The 17,852-nt window shown below is 38.3% G+C and overlaps 1 protein-coding gene across 1 annotated transcript in view; it reads left to right on the forward strand.

Moving 5' to 3' along the window:
• ADAMTS20 (ADAM metallopeptidase with thrombospondin type 1 motif 20) overlaps positions 1 to 17,852 on the forward strand; it is a 215,455-nt gene that overhangs the window by 101,649 nt on the left and 95,954 nt on the right. Inside the window, exons 17-22 of the mRNA XM_064284366.1 lie at positions 1,660 to 1,826; positions 1,983 to 2,112; positions 6,639 to 6,765; positions 8,181 to 8,391; positions 8,541 to 8,705; positions 9,200 to 9,364. Coding sequence (XP_064140436.1) covers positions 1,660 to 1,826; positions 1,983 to 2,112; positions 6,639 to 6,765; positions 8,181 to 8,391; positions 8,541 to 8,705; positions 9,200 to 9,364 — 965 coding nt within the window. The remainder of the gene's footprint in view (positions 1 to 1,659; positions 1,827 to 1,982; positions 2,113 to 6,638; positions 6,766 to 8,180; positions 8,392 to 8,540; positions 8,706 to 9,199; positions 9,365 to 17,852) is intronic.

Raw genomic sequence — 17,852 nt, forward strand, 5'->3', positions numbered from 1 at the left:
AAGGACACAGGTACTTATTTAATCTTGATAGACTTTCTCGAAGGGCTAAGGTACTTATTTAATCTTGATAGACTTTCTCGAAGGACACAGGTACTTATTATGAAGTTTTAAGAAGATTGAAAACTGGATTATTGAGAAAAATGCCAGGAAAGTTGTGCCGAGGAATTTTTTTTCCATCACGTCAGTGCCCCTGCTCATTCTCTGAGGGTGGCAAGGGCTGTCCTGTGACAATTTTGCTAAGGAACCTTACCCCATTCACCCTACCGCCCTGATCTTACCACTTCAGACTTCTTTTTGTTCCCAAAACTTAAAGAACATTTCAGAGGAACACGGTTTGGGTCCTTTGAGGGTGCCAAAACTGCTGCTTTGATGTGGTGTAAATTGAAGAGCGCAGAATTCTTTAGGGAAGGGTTAGAGATGGAAACACCTCCTTTGAAATTGTATAGACCTAGATGGAGGGCATGTTGAGAAACAATAACTTCACATTTTAATATTTTTGTTTAACAAAAGTTTTTATGATTTTGTAGCAATACTTTTCGACTTACCCTTGTGTATCAAATCAAACCTGTTGTTGAGTCGATTCTGACTCATAGTGCCTGTATAGGACAGAGCAGAACTGTCCCATAGGGTTTCCAAGGAACAGCTGGTGGATTTCCCCCTGCCAACCTTTTTTGGTTAGCAGTCAAGCTCTTAACCACTGTACCACCAGGGTTCATATATATATGTGTGTATATATATGACACAAATGAATATACACACACATATATGTTTTATAGACATATATTAATAACTAAAGGAGCCCTGGTGACACAGTGGTTAAGCATTCAGCTGCTAACCAACAGGTCCGTGACTCAGACCTACCAGTGGCTCTACAGGAGAAAGATGTGGCAGTCTGCCTTCGTAGAAATTACAGCCTCGGAAACCCTATGGGGCAGTTCTACTCTGTCACATGGGTTCACTATGAGTTGGAATCGTCTCGACGGCACACAACAACAGCAACATATTAATAACTGCCAATGGGAAAGAGTGGACAAGAAGGGGACCTGAATAGAAGGAAATAGAGACGAGTAGTCTGGAAGGCAGTTATATGCATATGTGTCAACAGTGACAGAGTGTGCCCCGGTGAAAAAGACCCAGACATTTATGTAGATACCAGTATATTGCAATAGCTTTTTAGAATATTGACCACCATGTTTTAAAGCTGTACAGATTTTCTCAAAGGGAAGTATGAATGAAACAGCTGCTCTTTCTTTTCTTGACAATGATGACCAGGATCGATTTAGCTAATACATGTGGGTGCCATGAGTCGGAATCAAGTCCATGGCAACAGATGGTGGTGGTAGATTTCTGGGTCCATGACTTCTGCTTTACAACTTTCTGTATGTCCCTCCTGAAGCTGCATGTCTCCTGGAAGAAGATGAACTTCCCAGATAGAAAAGTATAGTGTGAATTTATTTTAGTATCTTTGGCTGATATGCTGAAATTTCCCTTCTTATGCCTTAGATACCACATAACAGTAAAATAAAGTTTATTTCCTTACATATTAATATACATTGACATTATTTCATTTCAAAAGATTTGAATTTAAAAAAGTTACATAGGGATTTTTCTGTACTCTTGACTGGTTTTAGATTTCAAGTGTAATATTTTATCTTACAGCACTATCTGACACTCAAGGGAATTTTCTTTTGAATGGAAATTTTGTCGTAAGTATGTCAAAAAAAGAAATCAACATACAAGGAGCTATTTTTGAATACAGTGGTTCAAACAACTCAATTGAGAGAATTAACAGTACTGATCGACTTGAAGAAGAACTTGTTTTGCAGGTAAATACTCAGTAGCCATTGATAAGTTTTAGCTTGAATCGTATTCGTAAACTGTGTTGGTGAAGTGTTTAGCATTTATTATTAGATATAAAACTGATGTCTTTCAAAATATGTCTTTTGTGTATTAATTGTATGCCCCTTTGTATTTCTATTCAGGTTTTGTGTGTAGGTAATTTATACAACCCAGATGTACATTACTCCTTCAATATCCCTATGGAAGAGAGGAGTGAACTCTTTACATGGGATCCATATGGAGCATGGCAAGACTGTACCAAAATGTGTCAAGGTACAGTGGTATTGAATAAAAGAGACAGAAGTTTGTGCATTTTAATTTGTGTAATTTTAGGTATTTTGAGTCTGGCTGCCTATGGAATCCTCTCTGCTGTCCACGTACACACAGGCATACAAACATTTCCTGTCTTTTTCTCCTTACTTTTCCCTCCACTCTACCTTTGTGTTTCTTATACTTACCAGCTTCATTTATCTCTGTCCTTTTCAACATTCTCCATTACTGCTCCTTCCCTGTCACATTCATTTCCTCCTCACAGTCACAGACGTTCCTCTAACTTGTGTACTGTTTCCCAGTGAAATACTGTCTCTTATCCACTCCCCTCCACACACTCTATGTTGAGGTATCAAACATTCTTTCATTCTTTTATTTCCTTTCCTGACCACAACGAATTATATTTGTACTGATGATATGAACAACTAGAAAGAGCGTAGTGGGAAATGGAAAACCAAGGAGATTTACGGTAGAGAAAGGAAATGGAAAGACTGAAGTTTTATGTAATCTGTAATCAGATACTTAATTGTGTCATCATATGTATGTCCAACTCAGTAAGCATTGCTGAGGGATTTCTTTGTTTTAGATTATTTAAAAAATACCAATTCTGCTTTGAGTTTTGAAGCCCAGTGAATGAAGCAGAGGCATGAGTAGATTATCTTAATTTAAAATAGGAAGTGCAACAGGTATGTGCAGAGAAGACCACAGAAAAGGCTGAGGGATCAGTTTGTGAGGAGATTAAAGCTGAAGTTATACAGAATTTTCTTTAGAATGGAAAAGAGTTTCCATGGGGAATAGTGGAAAGGTATGGGAATTAGATCAGCTGTGCTCAGAGAAGCTCAGAACCCTGTGGAGATGAGCTTATGAGAGAAGGTAGGTGGCCAGAGGCAGAGACCACACGTGATGAATGTGTGGAACAGTGTAGCTGACCTCAGGGTTCGAAAGGAACTGTGGTGTCCCGTGCAGGAAAAGGCACAGACTTGGGTCCATGTGTTGGAGTGGTAGCACCCAGGATGGTTACGTAGGAGCAGGTGCTCCTGTTACTGTTTTAGCACTCTCTCAGTGGAGGGAGACTATAGTAGATGATGTAAGGAAGACTGGGAAAAACTCTTAAGGTAGGAAAAATGAACTGTGGTAATACCGAAGAAGGAGGGGAAGCTAAGAGAATAGAAAGCAAATGAGTGAGTGAATGAAGAAACAATAAAGAAGTAAAGAATAATAAGACCAAAGTGGAAGTTTGGAAAAGACAGGGTGAGATGGCCAGGAAAGGTTTCTTAAACAATCATGTGCAGGGAAATGAGAACTATTATATTAATTCTGTTGCCATGAAACCAAAAACCAAACCTGCTGCCATCAAGTTGATTCCAACTCATAGTGACCCTATAGGACAGAGTAGAACTGCCCCATAAGATTTCCAACGAGCAGCTGGTGGATTCGAATTGCCAACCTTTTGATTAACAGCTGGACTCTTAACCACTGTATCACCAGGGCTCCACCATATAGTATACTATGATTATATTCCCTTTCATGTAGAATTTTTGTTTTCTCTAAAATTAAATTCCTTCAGTTTTGTTTACTTGTTTTTCTGGGTATCTAAAGATTTTGTCTTCAAATTTTTTGTCAGAACTCTATATTTTAATATTTTCAAGCACATTATTTAATCTATCAATTTCACTTTTTCTTGGAAACATTGCTACTATAGTCCTCTTCTCTTACTCCAATTTGTTCATGTTGCTGTCTGGGCCTGTTACACAGTTTCATCTTGAGATTTCCCTTCATTATCATCCTAGGAATTCTCTCTGCCTTTCTTCTACATTCTATACTCTGTTTTCTAAACTCCATGAATTTCCCTTTATGATTTACTCCTCCGCTGGCTGAAACACGTGCTTCAGGGCTTTCCTCAGAAAGGAAGGTAGTTTTTTGAAATATTTCATATCTGGAAAATGGCATTACATTCTCATATGTGGCTGATAGTGTAGCTGCTATGAAATTCTAAACTAGAATTTTGAAAGCTTGTTTTCTGGCTTGTAGAATATTCTGATTTCCTGTGCTTGCATGTGACATTTTCTTTCTGGAAGTTTTTTGGATCTTCTCTTTAATTTACTGGCCTGAAATGTCTAGTGTGAGTTTTTTGGGTTTTTTTTTCCATCTATTTTCCAAGGTACTCTGAATGCCATTCCAATTTGGAAACATAGATTCTTTGTTTTGAGAAGTTTTATTGCATTACTTCTTTGATAATTTCCTCACATTAAATTTTCTGTTCTATCTTTCTGAAACTTACATTATTTGGATGTTTGGCCTCTTGGACTAATCACATATTCTAATTTCTTCTATTACATTGTCCTCTGAATGTCCCTTTTCATTATATCTTGCTTTTATGTCGTAGATGCAGTATCTCCTAATATGCCTGTGAGGATATTACTCATAGCCTTTAAGTTTTCTTCTGCTCTCTAAATTATATGTTTCATCTGAGTTGTATTTTGTTTTTGTTTATTGGTCTTTTTTGTGTTAGAGGCTTTCCTAAAATGTCTGCTGATCCTTTGCTGTTTGCTCATATTTATCAAGCACTAAAATGCTGATTGAAAGTCCTGTTTGGGGCAGGCAAGTCAACAAAGGGCTTCGTTATAGAGTAATTGAGGCATTAAGTAGGCCTTTCACATGTCATTGGGAAGGACTTCCCAAATGTCATTGTAATTTGATATTTTTTCTTGGGCTGAACAGTCCCTCAGGAAAGGAATCTTCCCATCTTCTGATGGGCAGTGAAAGGACAGGGGCACAATATAAGCTGACTTGGAGCTAGGGAGAGCTGGAGAGCTGAGTGGAAGGGAGTCTCATCACTTACTATGAAGACTTTCATTTTATCACCCAGTTATCAGTCATGCTTCCCCAGCTTTCCTCAGCTATGTCATGTGCTCTCACATTGAACTTCGGTGCTGTGCTGTCCAATATGGTAGCCACTAGCCACATGTACCTAGTCCATTGAAATAAGCTGTATGAAGTACACACTGAATTTTCAAGACTTCATATTAAAAAAGAATGCAAAATATATCATTAATAATTTTTATATTGATGTCATGTTGAAATGATCATTGATATTTAAGGCTAAATAGAAATGTTAACATTAATTTCACCTGTATCTTTCTACTTTTTTCACCTGGCTACTAGTGAATTTAAAATTATCTATGTGACTCACATTCTATTTTTATTGGACAGTGCTCCTCTTGACTAGAAGGTAGGGGTCTAACTGCTCTTCATAAATACTTTTCAACCAATTCTCCATTTTTTCAGGTCTATCCCTCACACATTCACCCCTTCAGAGGAACCTGGTGTTTTCGATTCCTGGGCTTTTCTGGGATACTATGGCATGAATGGTTTGTTTCTTATTTACTTTCTTCCTCTACAGGCTTATGTTTCAGCTTCCTTGGCTCTGTCTAGCAGTTACTTCATTTACTTTTCATATTCCAAATTTTCTTTTTTTGTGTACTGTTTCCTTTCTTATTCTCTTTGTTCTTTAGGTTTATGCCTTTTTTAAAATTCCTTACAGTTACTTCCAAAAGCATTTAGGAAGGAGTAGAGGTAAACATGTATGTTCATGTTTAGGTAACTGGAAGTACAAAGTTGAACTTCAATAAAACAGACATTGGATTATATAACTGACTGCTTCAGCTCTTTCCTGTCTCCCTGTTGCTGAAAATGTAAAGTTCAAACTACTCTGGGTCTCTTAGTTTGCTTTTCTTTGGTCATGCTACAAAACAACCGCCAAATCTCAATGGCTTAGAACAACAAAGTTTTACTTCTCATTCGTACCATGTTTTGGCTCCTCATGGGCTGTGCCTCTACTCTAGCTTGGGATCTGTATCCCTGGCTTTTTCATTCGTGGTTCCAGGTGGAAAGTTCATCCCCAATCAGAACAATGTTGTTCTGGTGGCAGAGTGACAAGGGAAGGGGAGGTGGTAGAAGCATGTAATGGCTTTTAGAGCTTCTCTTTGGAACTGGTTTCGGTGCATCCCCTTTTAGTCAGTTGATGTAAGCCTGTCACATGAAAAAGGCTGATGTCAATGGGCAAAGGAGTATATTCCTCCAACAGGAAGTTACTGTAACATTGTAGCAGGTAGGGATGTATAATTCTCTTACAGGGAAAGGAGAAACAAATAATAAGGAACAATAATACCAAGTAAAATATAGCATCAGCATCATCCCTGGCCACTCTCTTATCCACCAATAACCACTCCATCCAGCTAGAATGAATTTCCTTTTACTCCACTTTTGTCCCACCTTCCTTACGCCTCTTCACTAAGCAAATGCCTCAGTCTTTCAGAGTTCGACTCAGACTTTTAACTTTATAGAAAGTCATTCCTGACTAGGTTCATATGCTAGTATGTTTTGTATGCTGTGTTGGAATTTTTTTTTTTTTTTTTTTGCTTGCTTAGCTGAATTCTTTAGGCTGCTAGCAGAATTAAATAATTATGGAACATCTACTTATATGAATTTTTCTTTTCCTTTTTAATTTTCAATTGACTTTGGCCAAGGTCTTCATAGAAGAAAAATCACCTGCATACGTAAGAGTGATCATATGGTAGTGTCTGATCAAAGATGTGAACACTTACCTCTTCCTTTGTTTGTGACTGAAAAGTGCAATACAGATTGTGAACTAAGGTAAAAGAGAAGTAGTACACAATGTAACCCGTGTATAATGTCATCATATTATAATCAGTATGTGAGATACCATGTAAAACATCTTGCACTGTGCCTGTCTTCATGCCTCAACATTTTGTGTAGGAAATGGAAGAAATTCTTTCTGTAAAATAAATAGAGGTGAACTCTAATCTGAAAACTCATAGTTTTAAACCGCAATCTGAATCAATACATTTTCTAGAATGATTCTGTAATTCCCACTGAAGTCACGAACCGATGAATTTCTAAAGTATAAGGATTGTAAGATCAATAGGTTGATATCCCTGATAGCTTATCAGTTTTTTTGTCCATTAAACATTAAGGAACATGATACTAGATCATGGCAGGAAAGTGTCCACTTTTAACCTAAATTTCTTGTCATTTATTTGTTTATTTTTTTATGATTGGTCTTGGAGTGAAGATAAGGACAACACCCCATATTTCATTTTTTTGCATTGCAGTAAGTGACATTTGTCATTCAGAGACTTCCAGAACCTCGTTCACTCAGCAAGAATGAGAATTTCTGTGTATTTATTAATGTTGTTTGGGGACATTGGGACATACAGCGAAAGCCTAGCTGCCTTATAAGTCACATCCACCGCATTGCAATGGAATGAAGTGTGATAAAATCCTTGAGATTCTATTGGGAGTGGAAATGAACTCCTTGAACTCCATGCTTTGTTATACTGGTGCCCTCTCCTTGTCTGATTGGTTGCTAGACTGCAGCTGGGTTAATTTGGCTAAAATATTTTCCCTGGAAACATGTCTAAATTTAGATTATATATAGTAGTGAGAAAGTGTGATTTATTTTATGAAAACTGATTTACCAACTTTTAAATACTTTATTGATGTAGTCGGATTCCCAGACATTCTCTGATCATAAATCAAAGTATAATGGAGGCGTCGTATAGAGAAAGACTACCTGATTGGGAGTCAGACATACTCGGTTCTAAATCTGCCTCTGTGTATTTGGGTAATATTCATTTAAAGCAATTGTTTTCAAAGGTTTTTGGGTAAGCTGGGGTTTCCTTGGACATACTCCAAAGCTGCCACCAAATGCTAGGGTGAGGCAGATAGGTATGATGCTGACTCACTATCTCCAATTCTACCAGACTGTGTCTACTTTTGTATATTCTGGGAGCAAGTAAGATTTTATTTGGAGAAAAAAGTGAGATTTCTGATGGGGGGAAAAAAAAGTCAAGTTTGTATACCACTGGAGTAGACAACTTCTCTGGGCCTCATTTTCTTATCTATAAAATGAACAAAAGCTTGGGCTATATGATTTCTAAGAACTTTTTATTTCTCATTCAATGACGTAGCAAATATTTGCAGGTGGCTTGTCCATTACTGTTACTTGAGCTAACTGACACACCTTCTAATGTTTTATATTTTTCTAGGTGGCACATCATTGGCAAAAGTGAATGTTCATCCCATTGTGGCCAAGGATATAGGTCCTTGGATGTCCACTGCATGAAGTATTCCATTCATGAGGGGCAGACTATTCCAGTAGATGACCACTACTGTGGTGACCAACTGAAGCCTCCTACCCGAGAACACTGCCATGGTGTCTGTGTCTTAACAAGGTGGCATTATTCAGAATGGTCCCAGGTAAAAATTAAAATTATTGTTTAGGAAAATTGCCCATTTTTTCTAATTAAATAGTTATGTTATCTAAAGTATATTTTTGCTAAGAATGTGGCATTTTTTTCCATTTGCTGTTTTCATGTTACCACTTTTTCCTCTTTCTTTTAAATTAGTGTTCCAGAAGTTGTGGAGGAGGTGAAAGGTCTCGAGAATCTTACTGTATAAATAACTTTGGCAATCGTCTTACTGATAGAGAATGCCGAGAGCTTCCCCGAGTGACAATAGAGAATTGCAATGAATTTTCCTGTCCCAGTTGGGCTACGAGTGAGTGGAGTGAGGTAACATTAAACACATGAGGCTTAGCACTGCTATAATATTTGTGTAGCAAGGCTTTGTGATACTGTAGGCTTTATATAATTTAAAAATATTTAAATTTATATTATCATGTAAATAATTTTATTGTCAAGGCAGTAAAAAATTGAAAATGGTTTATACTTAAACTACAGTATCTGGCTAACACTGACATTAACTGCTGTGTAATCTGTAATCAGTTTCATAAGAAAGTCCCAATGTCCGCAGCAACCAGAGATATATGCTTATTCTTAGTTTTACTGCACCCTCTTTTCTAGGCAAATGGATGTTGCCCTGGTCGATGGGAAGCAGAACTTTGGGGTAGCTGATTTTACCTGGTGAATATTTCTGGAAGAATGAGGGAAAATGTACTTAGGAATGGCCTCTTAACTGTATTTTGATATGCTCATTATCATTGTATCATTTTGTAAGGCGTTTGTGTTGATTAATACTAAAATAATGATCCGTTGCATTCTTCTAGTGCCTGGTAACATGCGGACAAGGAACAAAGCAGCGGCAGGTATGGTGTCAACTGCATGAAGATCACTTGAGTGATGGCTTCTGTAATCCAAATATCAAACCTGAATCTGTGATACCCTGTGAGCTCCGTAAATGTGCTTCCTGGCAAGTAGGACCATGGGGTTCTGTGAGTATATGTGATCTTAAACTTTTTTGACTTAACATGTGTTCAGAATAGCACAAAAGTTGAGAGATATTTAGTCCCTTCTTAGTAGATACAGCTAACTTTGGGTTGGTTTATTGGGAAAATATCCTTGACATGTGTCTTGGTTATCTACTGATGCTATGACAGAAATACCACAAGTGAATGGCTTCAACAAACGGAAATTTGTCTTCTCACAGTTTAGGAAGCTGGAAGTCTGAATTCAGGGCGTCGGCTCTAGGAAAGGGCTTTCTTTGTTTGAAGGTCCTTGTCTCTTCAGCTTCTCCTTCCCGATTCCTTGGAGATCTCCATTTATCTTGGCATCTTTTTTAGCCCATCACATCTCTGCTGTACCACATCTCGTCTCTGCTGTATTGCTTATTTAATCTCTTTTTTATCTCTAAAGAGATTGACTCAAAACACATCGGTACGCTAATCCTGCCTTATTAACATAACAAAGACAACCCATTCCCAAATGGGATTATAACCACAGGCATAGAGGTCAGGATTTACAACACATATTTTGGGGGACATAATGCAATCCATAAGAACATGTACACCCTTATTTATAAAAATGTTTCAGGGCTGCTAATTTTGCTGATAAATATTTCAGATTTGCTTTTTAAATTAGTTTTGTTAACCAAAATGCTACAAATTTTATATTTTTATCAGCCTTGTTTAAACTACAGACGTTTTCATGTTGCACATCGAAATTGATATTGTCACTGTATTTGGAGTAGGCATTGTTTACAAGTTTTGCCAAAGAAGGCAGCTTGGAGACTACAAGGTGGACATTGGTCAAGCTAGTTGAGGGTGGGTAGTTTATTATCCTATGGAGGTTGCCACAGTTGATGGAGAACTTTCTCTCATCTGCCTTTAACTTCATCTTACGCTCTTGTTTCTTTTTTTAGTATTCAGTAAACAATGGTGGCATAGTGGTTAAGAGCTCACCTCTTTTTTCTTTTTCTAATTTTTATTGTGCTCTAAGTGAAACTTTACAAATCAAGTCAGTCTCTCACACAAAAACTTGTATATATCTTGCTACATACTCCCAACTGCTGTCCCGCTAATGAGACAACCCACTGTCTCCCTCCACTCTCACTTTTCATGTCCATTTCGCCAGCTTCTAACAACCTCTACCCTCTCATCTCCTCTCCAGGAAGGAGATGCCAACATAGTCTCAAGTGTCCACCTGATCCAAGAAGCTCACTCCTCACCAGCATCCCTCTCCAACCCATTGTCCACTCCAATCCCTGTCTGAAGAGATGGGTTTGGGAATGGTTCCTGTCATGAGCCAACAGAAGGTCTGGGGGCCATGACCACTGGGGTCCTTCTAGTCTCAGTCAGACCATTAAGTCTGGTCTTTTTATGAGAATTTAGGGTCTGCATCCCACTGCTCTCCTGCTCCCTCAGGGGTTCTCTGTTGTGTTCCCTGTCAGGGCAGTCATCAGTTGTAGCCAGGCACCATCTAGCTCTTCTGGTCTCAGGCTGATGTAGTCTCTGGTTTATGTGGCCTTTTCTGACTCTTGGGCTCCTAATTACCTTGTGTCGTAGGTGTTCTTCATTCTTCTTTGATCCAAGTGGGTTGAGACCAATTGATGCATCTCAGATGGCTGCTTGCTAGCATTTAAGACCCCAGACGCCTCTCTCCAAGGTGGGATGCAGAATGTTTTCTTAATAGATTTTATTATGCCAATTGACTTAGATGTCCCCTGAAACCGTAGTCCCCAAACCCCCGCCCCTGCTACACTGGCCTTCGAAGCATTCAGTTTATTCTGGAAACTTCTTTGCTTTTGGTTTAGTCCAGTTTTGCTGACCTCGCTTGTATTGTGTGTTGTCTTTCTCGTGACGTAAGGTAGTTCTTATCTACTGTCTAATTAGTGAATGCCCCTCTCCCACCCTCCTTCCCTCCCCCTTCTCGTAACCATCAAAGAATGTTTTCTTATTCTGTTTAAACTATTTCTTGAGTTCTTATAAATAGTGGACTTATACAATATTTGTCCTTTTGCAACTGACTAATTTCACTCAACATAATGCCTTCCAGATTCCTCCATGTTATGAAATGTTTCACAGATTCATCACTGTTCTTTATTGATATGTAGTATTCCATTGTGTGAATATATCATAATTCATTTATCTATTTACCTGTTGGTGGGCACCTTGGTTGCTTCCATCTTTTTGCTGTTGTAAACAGTGCTGCAGTGAACATGGGTGTGCATATATCTGTTTGCCTAAGGGCTCTTACTTCACTAGGATATATTTCAAGGAGTGGGATTGCTGGATCTTATGGTAGTTCTATTTCTAGCTTTTTAAGGAAGCACCAAATCGATTTCCAAAGTGGTTGTACCATTTTACATTCCCACCAGCACTGTGTAAGTTTTCCAGTCTCTCCACAACCTCTCCAACATTTATTATTTTGTGTTTTTTGGATTAATGCCATCCTTGTTGGAGTGAGTTGGAATCTCATTGTAGTTTTGATTTGCATTTCTCTAATGCTAATGATCGTGAGCATTTCCTCATGTATCGTTAGCTATCTGAATGTCTTCTTTAGTGAGGTGTCTGTTCATATCCTTTGCCCATTTTTTAAATTGGGTTATTTGTCTTTTTGTGGTTGGGCTTTGCAGTATCATGTAGATTTTAGAGATCAGACGCGGATCAGAAATGTCATAGCTAAAAACATCTTCCCAGTCTGCAGGTAATCTTTTTACTCTTTTGGTGAAGTCTTTGGATGAGCATAGGTGTTTGATTTTTAGGAGCTCCCAGTTATCTAGTTTCTCTTCTGCATTGTTAGTAATGCTTTGTATACTGTTTATGCCATGTGTTCAGGCTCCTAGTATCATCCCTATTTTTTCTTCCATGATCCTTTACTGTTTTAGATTTTATGTTTAGGTCTTTGATCCATTTTGAGTTAGTTTTTGTGCATGGTCTGAGGTATGGGTCTTGTTTCATTTTTTTGCCAATCAATATCCATTTATGCAAGCACCATTTGTTAAAGAGACTGTCTTTTCCCCAGTTAACTGACTTTGGGCCTTTGTCAAATATTCTTTGCTCGTATGTGGATGGATTTATGTCTGGATTCTCAATTCTGTTCCATTGGTCTATGTATATGTTGTTGTACCAGTACCAGGCTGTTTTGACTACTGTGGCAATATAATAGGGTCTAAAATCAGGTAGAGTGAGGCTTCCCACTTTGTTCTTCTTTTTCATTAATGGTTTACTTATCTGGGGCCTCTTTCCCTTTGATATGAAGTTGGTGATTTGTGTCTCCATCTCATTAAAGAATGTCGTTGGAATTTGGATCGGAATTGCTTTAAATGTATAGATCACTTTCGGTAGGATACGTACTTTTATAATGTTAAGTCTTCCTATCCATGAGCAAGGTATGTCTTTCCACTTAATGTAGGTCTCTTTTGGTTTCTTGCAGAAGTGTGTTGTAATTTTCTTTGTATAAGTCTTTTACATCTCTGGTAAGATTTATACCTAAATCTTTTATCTTCTTGAGAGCTACTGTAAATGGTATTGATTTGATGGTTTCCTCTTTGATGTTCTTTTTGTTGGTGTAGAGGAATCCAACTGATTTTTGTATATTTATCTTGTATCCGATATTCTGCTGAACTCTTCTATTAGTTTCAGTAGTTTTCTGGAGGATTCCTTAGGGTTTTCTGTATATAAGATCATGTCATCTGCAAATACAGTTAATTTTACTTCTTCCTTGCCAATCTGGATGCCCTTTATTTCTGTGTCTAGCCTAATTGCTCTGTCTAGGACCTCCAGCACAATGTTGAATAAGAGTGGTGATAAAGGGCATACTTGTCTGGTTTCCAGTCTCAAGGGGAATGCTTTCAGGCTCTCTCCATTTAGGATGATGTTGGCTGTTGGCTTTGTATAAATGCCCTTTATATGTTGAGGAATTTTCCTTCTATTCCTCTGTTGCTGAGAGTTTTTATCATGAATGGGTGTTGAACTTTGTCAAATGCCTTTTCTGCATCGATTGATAAAATCATGTGATTCTTGTCTTTTGTTTTATTTATGTGATGGATTACATTAATTTTTTTTCTAATGTTGAACCATCCCTGCATACCTGGTATGAATCCCATTTGGTCATGGTGAATTATTTTTTTGATATGTTGTTGAATTCTTTTGGCCAGAATTTTGCTGAGGATTTTCACATCTAAGTTCATGAGGGATATTTGTCTGTAATTTTCTTTTTTTGTGGTCTCTTTACCTGGTTTTGGTATCAGGGATATGGTGGCTTCATAGAATGATTTTGGGAGTATTCTATCCTTTGCTATGCTCTGAAATACCTTTAGTAGTAGTGGTGTTAACTGTTCTCTGAAAGTTTGGTAGAACTCTGCAGTGAAGCAGTCCAGGGCAGGGCTTTTTTTTCTTGTTGTTGGGAGTTTTTTGATTACCTTTTGAATCTCTTCTTTTGTTATGGGTCTATTTAGCTGTTCTACTTCTGTTTGTGTTAGTTTAGGTAGGTATTGTGTTTCTAGGAAATCATCCATTTCTTCTAGGTTTTCAAATTTGTTAGAGTGCAATTTTTCATAGTAATCTCATATGATGCCTTTAATTTCAGTTGGGTCTGTTGTAGTATCGCCCATCTTGTTTCTTATTCAGGTTATTCGCTTCCACTCCTGTTTTTTCTTTTGTCAGTTTGGCGAATGGTTTATCAATTTTGTTGATTTTTTCAAAGAACCAGCTTTTGGTCTTGTTAATTCTTTCAATTGTTCTTCTGTTTTCTGTTTCATTAAGTTCTGCTCTAATTTTTATTATTTGTTTTCTTCTGGTGCCTGAGGGTTTCTTTTGTTGCTTTCTTTCTATTTGCTCAAGTTGTAGGGATAATTTTTTTATTTTGGCCCTTCTTTTTGTATGTGTGCATTTATTGATATAAATTGACCTGTGAGCACTGCTTTTGCTGTGTCCCATAGGTTCTGATAGGAAGTGTTTTTATTTTCATTGGATTCTATGAATTTCTTTATTCCATCCTTAATGTCTTCTATAACCCAGTCTTTTTTGTGCAGGGTATTGTTCAGTTTCGAAGTGTTTTATTTCTTTTCCCTGCTTTTTCTGTTACTGATTTCCACTTTTATGGCCTTATGGTCAGAAAAGATGCTTTGTAATATTTCAGTGTTTTGGATTCTGGTAAGGCTTGCTTTATGACTTAATATGTGGTCTATTCTAGAGAATGTTCCATGTGCACTAGAAAAGAAAGTATACTTGGTTGCTGTTGGGTGGAGTGTTCTGTATATGCCTATGAGGTCAGGTTGGTTGATTGTGGCATTTAGACCTTCCGTGTCTTTATTGAGCTTCTTTCTGGATGTCCTGTCCTTTACCAAAAAGGGTATGTTGAAGTCTCCTAGTATTACTGGGGAGCTGACTATCTCACTTTTCACAGCTGGTAGAGTTTGTTTTATGTATCTTGCAGCCCTGTCATTGGGTGCATACATATTTAATATGGTTGTATCCTCCTGGTATATCGTTCCTTTAATGATTATGTAGTGTCCATCCTTATCTTTTATGATGGATTTAACTTTAAAGTCTATTTTCTCAGAAATTAATATTGTCACTCCTGCTCTTTTTTGATTGTTGTTTGCTTGATATATTTTTTTCCATCCTTTGAGTTTTAGTTTGTATGTGTTTCTAAGTCTAAGGTGTGTCTCTTGTAGGCAGCATGTAGACAGATCATGTTTTTTAATCTGTTCTGCCACTCTCTGTCTCTTTATCGGTGCATTTGGTCCATTTACATTCAGCGTAATTATGGATAGGTATGGATTTAGCGCTATCATTTTGATGTCTTTTTTTGGGTGTTGTTGACAGTTCCTTTTTCCCACTTAATTTTGTGTGCTGAGTAGATTATATATCATCCTTTCCTCATTTTCGTTGTTGTTGATTTTGTTTCTGCTGATTCTCTTTTTTTCTTGTATTTTATTTTGATGAGTAAGATAGTTTCTCTCCTTTGTGGTTACCTCATTATTTACTCCTGTTTTTCTAAATTTAAACCTAACTTTTATTCTTTGTATCACCATATCTTCCTCTCCATGTGGAAAGTGTATGATTACATTTCTTAGTCCATCTTTAGTGTTTTAATGTTGTCTTCTTTGATATAATAACTTCGCTGTTACCCTGCTTTGAGCTTTTTTTTTTTTTAAAATCTTGCTTTGTTTTTTTTCATTTCCCTGTCTGGGTTGATTTCTGCCCAGTGTTCTAGTCTTGGGTCGATACCTGATATTATTGGTTTTCTAACCAAAGAACTCCCTTTAGTATTTCTTGTAGTTTTGGTTTGGTTTTTACGAATTCCCTGAACTTCTGTTTATCTGGAAATATCCTAATTTCATCTTCATATTTAAGAGACAGTTTTGCTGGATATATAATTCTCGGGTAGCAATTTTTTTCCTTCATTTTTTAAAGTAAGTCATCCCATTGCCTTCTTGCCTGCATGGTTTCTGCTGAGTAGTCTGAGCTTATTCTTATTGGCTCTCCTTTGTAGGTGACTTTTTGTTTATCCCTTGCTGCTTTTATAATTCTCTCTTTATCTTTGGTTTTGGCAAGTTTGATTATAATATGTCTTGATGACTTTCTTTTAAAATCTACCTCATGTGGAGTTCGATGAGCATCTTCGATAGATATCTTCTCATCTTTCACAATATCAGGGAAGTTTTCTGCTAACAAATTTTCAACAATTCTGTCTGTATTTTCTGTTATCCCTCCCTGTTCTGGTACTTCAATCACTCTTAGGTTATTTCTCTTGATAGACTCCCACATGATTCTTAAGGTTTCTTCATTTTTTAAATTCTTTTATCTGATTTTTCTTCAAATATATTAGTGCCAAGTGCTTTATCTTCAAGTTCAGAAATTCTGGCTTCTACTTGCTCAGTTCTGCTCCTCTGACTTTCTATTGAGTTGTCTACTTCTGTAATTTTATCTTACAGTTTATCTTCTGACTTTGATTGCTGTCTATCTGTGGATTTTTCCAGCTTATTAAATTTTTCATTATGTTCTTGAATAATCTTTCTAATTTCTTCAATTGCTTTATCTGTGTGTTCCTTGGCTTGTTCTGCATATTGCCTCATTTCCTTCCTGAAGTCTTGAAGGGTCCTGTATATTAATCTTTTGTATCCTGGCTCTGGTAATTCCAGGAATGCACTTTCATCTGGAAGATCCCTGGGTCCTTTGTTTTGAGAGCCTGTTGAGGTGATCATGATCTGTTTATGTGACTTGATACTGACTGTTGTCTCTGAGCCATCTATAAGTTATTCCATTAGTTTATGTTTGCTTACTGTGTCGTAGCTTCTTGCTTTGTTTTGTTTTGATATGCCCAGATGGGTTGCTTGAGTGAGCTAGCTTGATTATTTTCACCTTTGGATCTCTGACATCCTGTCCCCAGATGGCTAGAGCTGTTATCAGGCATATCAGTCTAGGAGTCCGTTCAGTTTTCTTGTATGAATTCAGCTCAGATGTCCAGGTAGCTGATCATCAAGTATGTGGTACAGGCTCTGTCCTAGAGTCCTAGAGGGGTAGGGGTGATTGGTGTAGGTACCGGTATCTGGTTGCAGCAGGGGGTCACGCTCTGAATAAGGTAGGGTGTTGAGAACCGACCCACGAGTGTTTCTGAGGAAAGCGCATCTCTGTTCCCTAGAGCCTGCAGGTGGGTGGGTTCTGCAGAGAGACCATGTGCACCCGATGTTTTTGGTTGTAAGGACTGGGAGGTACTAGTTATCCTTGGACCCCTGTCGTGGGTGGCTGGGTGACCTGAGTGGAGCTACCAGTCCTTAGGCCCCTGATGTGGGTAGGTGAGGACCCTGTTTAATAGGTAATGCAAGGTCAAACATCAAACACCCACCTCTCCACCGCACAGCTGAAATGGTTGGCGTCTGCCAACAAGGGTCTATTCTCATGAAATAGGCCCACACAGGTCCATGCAGAGGGGAAAGGTGCTCAAAGACCACAGAGCATTTATGCCTGGACAGGAGCTGCTTCTGTCCTGAGCTCCTCCACTTAGTGGAGCTGGCAAATTATCTTTTCCCCCAAATGCAAATTTTTTCCTTCTCCAAGGCCAGGAGGATGGCTCTAGGCACTCAACAGTGCCTATCTCAGGCCCAGGGAATTCAGCCACTGAAGCTGGCTTGGGGGTGGGGGGTGGGCGCAGTAAAATATATGCAGGTACTTAGCTTTTGCCGAGAGCACCATTCCTCTCTGGCTCTGGAGGTATGAGTAGGCCGTGTGGCTGGCTGCTTCTCCCTGAGGAAACTGCGGCCGAATGCTAGTACCAGCCTGCCAACACCACTCGTGGAATGGTGCCTGAGGGCTCCCCGTGATTCAGGTCTGGTAACTCCTCTCTGCTTCTGAACCGTCTCTTCCTCCCTGTGCCCCTCTGTTCGTTTTTGAAGCTTGCCTTCAATGCTCAGGGCTCCTAGCTTGTCATAAATATACTCATTTCAGTTGTTTTTTTGGGCCTTTGTTGTAAAGAGGG

This window comes from Loxodonta africana, chromosome 4 (assembly GCF_030014295.1).
Source record: "Loxodonta africana isolate mLoxAfr1 chromosome 4, mLoxAfr1.hap2, whole genome shotgun sequence".
Lineage (NCBI taxonomy): Eukaryota > Metazoa > Chordata > Mammalia > Proboscidea > Elephantidae > Loxodonta > Loxodonta africana.